Consider the following 6,032-nt stretch of genomic DNA (forward strand, 5'->3'; position numbering starts at 1 on the left):
AGTGACAAAGCCCGAAGTGTTTAAAACATGCAAGATAGCAATCATACAATTGCGCTGTATGATGGTAGATTAGCAAAAGTTGGTTAATTAAACGTAATACTCTTGAATAATGTGATAAAACCAATTTTGAAGAAATTAGTGTACTTCTTAGCAAATGCCACTAAATTTGATGCCAATAAATTACATTTTTGGGTTTCAAGTTCAAGTTTCATTAATAAAAACCCTGAAGCATATTAACCCAATAAGCATAATAGCTTAGACTTTAGACGGTGCATTACTGTAGTAATCTATCCATGGTTGACTACAGTGACGTCACAAGCGATAAGTAGATGGTCTTGAAAACCACTTAGAGTCACGTAGCAAGCCTTTTTCGTAACAGACAGCAGCAGTTGCTGAAGATAAAGCGCCACTTGGGGCTGACGTCATAGCAACAGACGTTCCCTCAGTTACTTCGAGTTGAGTAATCTTTGCAAGGGAGACCGCTTCTACAGGCAAGATGGTAAGTTGAATAAGAATGAAGTAGTCTTTAGCCCTAGCCTATGAGTTATTGGATGTAATGTTTAAGACTTGTCTGGATTCTGGCCACAACTTGCTACGCTTTAAGTTTTCACGTAGAGTAGAATATGTAGCCTATTAGAGCAATGAGAATAATGCTCATTGTGAGATGGACTGTAGCTTATGTTTGATAACTGAAATGCTAAACCACAAAAATTAAAGAAAATTTTTCTTCTTTGTAGGATTTCAACTTGACAGAAGAGCAAAAAGCAGGTGAAGTTTAACCGTTATTAAAACATTTTGAACTTCTGATTTCTTCTGTGAAAACTAAATTGCATCTTTCAAATGAAGAATGCGACTCTTAGTTTTCTTATAAAAGTTTCGTTTGATGAATATTATCATATCATATCATGTGGTGAATATATAAAATATATAATACTTAACCTATTTCTTTGATCCTGATCAGCAGCGCTACCTGCCGGTGAAAATTCAGGCACCGACAAATAACATCAACGATTTATAGAATAACCAGTCAATGTGTAAATTTTACGATAGTCTGTCTGACGTAAACTGCGACGATGCAACATTAATTCCGCCCACCGCTATATATCCAGCTCTTTTTTAACCGAGAGCGATTTTCCTCCCATTCACGGGATTAGAGTTTAAAGCCGCATTTGACATTTTCGTCGCCGATTCTGATGACGGCACAATTACCACGAAAGAGCTCGGCACCGTCATGAAAATGCTCGGGTTAAATCCAACTGCGCAAGAACTCAAGGAAATGGTCGACGAGGTTGACATGGACGGTGAGCGACGGCCTTTGTTGCGTCACACTGGTCTATGACGACAACAAGAGCATAATTGTGCAGTTGCAGGCATATTTCTTGACCTGGAGTTTGCTTCAAAGTGGAATTTGGGATTTTTTATTTTTTTGGATTTTTAGCATGACCTTTGTGACCCTCGCATGCTAGTGTCAGTAAGAGGACGAGTCAAAAACAAGTGACGTCATGTCCAGGCCACATCACGAGTACTTCTGGAGCGAAAAACACTCTAACGCTAAATTCTGTCGCGATTTCATTGATCGGTGTTTTCGTAGAATTCAGAGCAGCTTTCGACATCTTCGTGACCGACTCCGAGGATGGAACGATCACCACGAAAGAGCTTGGCAAGGTGATGAGGATGTTGGGGCAGAACCCGACCGAAAACGACCTCAGAGAAATGATCGAAGAAGTGGACGAGGACGGTAATTCCCCATTTTATCGCCTTCATCAACATTTACGTCATAAGCTTGAAAAACCTATTCATTAGCAAACTATTGGTTTGCTGACACACGTCACCACCAAAAGGTCACTTATTGGTCACGTCATCAACGACATACAGGGATCACTGCGTTGATGACGTAATAAGCTCACTTGTGCTTGTTCGACGTCACTGAAGGGCTGATTGTGACTTTTAATAACAACTAAGTCATCGTTCATCAGTATCAAATAGGAATGCAAGATATCTGGATTGGATTTCATAGCTGGACCTGAATGTGATTTCTCAACCCGTTCTTACCCCACACCTCAGTCACCGTGGCACATTTCAGCTCAGCGTCATATTGCATGCTATGTATGAAGTACGACAAGTTATGTTTAGAAACATTTGGTGTGTGACAAGCTTGCTTTGTGACAAGCGTCTTGCATGCTGCTTGAATCAATGCGCATGGTAACTTGGCCATAGGTTTAAATTTAAGATTTTAAGCAGCGTGTTAACCATTTAAAGTTAGTCAATACTTTGACCAATCCACGAGCAACATTATCTCATCGGCGATTATGACGTCCGTTTACGACGAGATCTCATATTTCGCGCAGACAGCGGAACGATCGACTTTGACGAGTTCTGCATGATGATGTACCGGCAGATGCAGGCCGATGAAGAGACCAAAGCTCCGGAGAGAGACGAGAAGGAACTGTCGGAGGCTTTCCGTCTCTTCGACCTCAACGGAGACGGATACATCGAGTGGGACGAGCTCAAGGTAACTACGGTAACGTGCGTCTGCATCGTGCGGAGCGGAGGGGTGAAAATGACCTTTTTCCCCGCAGAGCGCGATGGACGGAACCGGGGAGTGTATCGAGAAGTACGAGGTGGACGAGATGATGCAAGATGGCGACAAAAATCACGACGGGATGCTGGATTACGAAGGTGGACAAGACATAACATAACTGCACTTTTGTTATTAGCTTTCACTGCTTGTGATTTTACAACGCGCTGCGTAAACTACTTACGGTAAAATAGTCAATTCCCTTGCCATTAAAGTGATAGACATGCATAGGGCTAATAGTAAATATTTATGTAAAAATTTCGATATGTCTCATAGATGGTTTCGTAGTGTTGGTGTTCTTTTTGTCTGTAACAAAATGTTATGTAAGTTAATTTACTTTCTCATTTTCCTTCCAACAGAGTGGGTGAACATGATGAAATGTGTGCCAGTGACGGTGTAAAATACAGAAAAACTTGCCATGAAGTTCGTAAAACATCAACAACAACGCATCGAATCAGTGATGAAAATATTTTTACAAAACCCGCTGTCGTGCGCAGTATAAGTCGTGTTTCAATAAAGTCGCTTTCAGTTCAAACTCATTGCAGTTTGCGGTATAGGACAGCAGTCGAGGTATTAGCATGTAGACACACAGAGTTGGTGGCAGCTGTTTCATTAACAGCGTTACCCTTGCGTTGAGATACGCGTCACTGCCAGTCACTAGCCTTATCGGGAGCCCAGGCTTTATTTAGATCTTCTGTTTGTGATGTAACAGAGGGGAATGTTTCGTAATAAAGAGAGTAATTAGCTTCAGAGTGAAAGAGCAATTCCCATGCGGATGGTTGTATCAATGGTAAGTGCTTGAGCTGCTTGTATAGACGAGGTCAAGTCAAAGAGAGATGAAAACGCACGAAGTTAAATTTTAAAAAATCCATCAGAAAACTACAAACTCTAACACAGAGCACAGAGTAATGATTAATGCAACGCTCCTCGCAGTCATTAATCAACGCCCCTTGTAGTTTCGTCGCATATCTCGTAATCACGTCCATGATGTTCTCAGTTCAGCTCCTCAGTTCTTTTCAGTTGCGTGATTACGATTCACCATTTTAAGATTATCAGTTTCCTTTTTATGCTTTTGTTTAATTTTACTTGTTGTGTTGCAGCTTAGTTTAGTTTTTGTCTCTTAAAGCTGTGCAATTAAAGACAATACGATTAATACGATTATTTACAACTGTCTGTTCAGTTCACCGTGTATGCCAGGTCTGTTTAAATGTGTTTGCACTCGATGTTCATTAAAATATTGGAGTTCTGTGAATTGGATTAAAAGAACAAAATTTTATAAATAATATTTTGTTAAATATAAAATGACGTTTTGTAAAAGAAACAAAAATGCTGGTGACAGAAACGCATGAACTTGGTCGATAAACGAAGGCAGACCGGCTCTGACACGCGAAACTAAACATATACCCGATTAAATGACACTGTTGCGTGAAACAGCATAGAAATCAAAAATAATGTTAATTCGGTCATAACTCATAACTAAAGAGTTATTTGCACCATTGCAAGTAGAAATGCAGCAGATTATCAAAATAATACAACAAAGTACAAGAATACACAAGTGCCAGCTGCTAAAGTGTTTTGCAAAACTTGAATAAAATAGAACCTTGCATTGAAACTCGAGATTTAAACCTATCTTCTGTGATGAGCAGAATTAGCTCGACCTGCTGAGAAGAACCAGGGTAGAAGGGAAACTCCAAATATGGAAGTCGCGAATAAAAGGCGATGCCACATCCAGCAGTGGGCGATAGTGCGTAGGGAGAGTGAGGTGGCCAAGTTCAAGTGGAACAAGGTCACGACATTTCCAACTACCGGTATCCAATCAACCATAGCTTTGAAAATCGGTTCAAAGATAGAATGATTTTCTTACGTCATATTAAATGGATCCTACAGTATAAGTCGCTCATAGTGATTAAGAAAAAGTGTCATTATGAGCAAATGTGATGTCATTATAGACGAAGTTGAGGAAAATGGCCACAGACGACCCAACAAGGCGATTAGCGACTTTCTTTGAAACTTTTCTGTAAACACTCAAATAATTGTAGAATTTAATATTTTACACAACCATGCAACCATCATTACAATTAAGTTACAAGAAATTATCCACCATCGCAAATCGTAAGTTGATGCTACTTTGAAATTGAAATATACAAATACAATAGAAAACATACTGTATGACAAGCGTGTCATCTTTGTATACGGCGTTTCAAAATTGTAACCTGCATCATAAGCTGCTGAGCTATGTTACAGGTAAATATGACAATAAATTTTGTCATTTTTAGGTACTTTAAAGCATTTTTCAGTTGTAAGAACCAAACCAAAAAAATTGGGCGGGATAGGCCAATGCAGGAATTTACGAACCAACTTTTAAACACTTTTGGCCCGCTTTGAATATAAGTCAAAATTCGGTAGTGCAAATTGGGGCGGCATTTTTTGCTTCGGCACATGGAGGCCAAAAACCACGCCACTGTTTCAACGTGCCTGAATAGACGTCACATGGTGGAAATGAAGCTCCACAACTTAAGGTTGTTCCAAGGCACCGGCGATCCTTAACCTGCCTCTGTTCACAAATCGCCTCAAACACCTTTCCGGTATATCGACCACATGGATGGGAGTCAGGATTTCAAACTCCAACAAACTCAACTCCGGAAAATATTTCAACACCCATAATCACTGTTACTTTACCCACCAAATAAAAAACCATCGAACAATTATTTTGTAATAAATCCGGAAACATCAGCTTGCTATAAAATAACCACCGTTTCTGGCAGCAGAGACCCAGTACCTGCCAAACATCTAAAAGTTATCAAGTAGACAAGTACATGGGAAATGACATTTTTTACTAGAAACCTGCACAATCACAGATAAATATTTAAATGTGCTCTTGCCACCAATTTCTAACAATGTTCTGGGAATAACTACTCATTCTATAGGTACAAGAAACAAGAGGTAAAAATAATATCTTTCTGCCTGTTTGTTGAAACAATGCGACCAAACAATCCCTGAGATTTTTGGTGCAAAACTGCTACGTTACCTGACTCAGTAAAACATACCAAGAAGTTCAAGGACCGCTCCACACTCCAAGGGTCGTCATCCGCACCAATCACGGTGAGATTCCAATCAATCAAAGCCTGGATTCTCAACAAAGTCATCCTGAGATTACTGATCTGATCCGGTTTCATCATTTTTGCTCCATGAGCGTCTTCATTTTTAAACTGATTTGCTCCCTGACGTGTTCTTCCAATGGCTCATTATGTGTGTATGTTTTCTTTTTTAGTTCTTATGTTAGTGTGACGTTTCGCTTTATTACCTTGTATTGGACTTCTGAGGGCTATAAGTTCTCAGTATTTCATTGCAGACATGTGCAATCGAATAAGTTTATTGTAACATGGGGCCTACTATCGTGCCCTCTCCTTGGCCACGGAAACCGGATTACAATCCTTGGAACGGGGTTTCTTTC

General features: G+C 39.9%; 1 protein-coding gene across 2 annotated transcripts; it reads left to right on the forward strand.

Annotated features, from left to right (window-relative positions):
• The first annotated feature begins 370 nt into the window (after positions 1 to 370).
• On the forward strand, positions 371 to 3,117 carry LOC143458675 (troponin C, body wall muscle-like). 2 transcript variants are annotated; one of them, XM_076955524.1, is made up of 6 exons: positions 371 to 499; positions 738 to 768; positions 1,592 to 1,738; positions 2,349 to 2,512; positions 2,580 to 2,679; positions 2,938 to 3,117. In XM_076955524.1, exons 1-6 carry the CDS (start codon positions 497 to 499, stop codon positions 2,976 to 2,978), a joined length of 486 nt encoding a protein of 161 aa, XP_076811639.1. In that variant the 5' UTR covers positions 371 to 496; the 3' UTR covers positions 2,979 to 3,117. The 2 variants fall into 2 exon arrangements, with proteins under 2 accessions (XP_076811639.1, XP_076811640.1); XM_076955525.1 differs by lacking the exon at positions 1,592 to 1,738 and adding an exon at positions 1,155 to 1,301 and having other exon boundaries at positions 375 to 499.
• The last annotated feature ends 2,915 nt before the right edge of the window (positions 3,118 to 6,032 follow it).

The sequence above is a fragment of the Clavelina lepadiformis genome, chromosome 5 (assembly GCF_947623445.1).
Source record: "Clavelina lepadiformis chromosome 5, kaClaLepa1.1, whole genome shotgun sequence".
Taxonomy (NCBI): domain Eukaryota; kingdom Metazoa; phylum Chordata; class Ascidiacea; order Aplousobranchia; family Clavelinidae; genus Clavelina; species Clavelina lepadiformis.

What these genes read in the sequence shown, in the direction of transcription:
- LOC143458675 (XM_076955524.1), top strand. An exon ending in CGAAGAAGTGGACGAGGACG is followed by an intron (nt 1,739 to 2,348) that starts GTAATTCCCCAT and finishes TATTTCGCGCAG; the next exon opens with ACAGCGGAACGATCGACTTT. An exon ending in TCGAGTGGGACGAGCTCAAG is followed by an intron (nt 2,513 to 2,579) that starts GTAACTACGGTA and finishes TTTTCCCCGCAG; the next exon opens with AGCGCGATGGACGGAACCGG.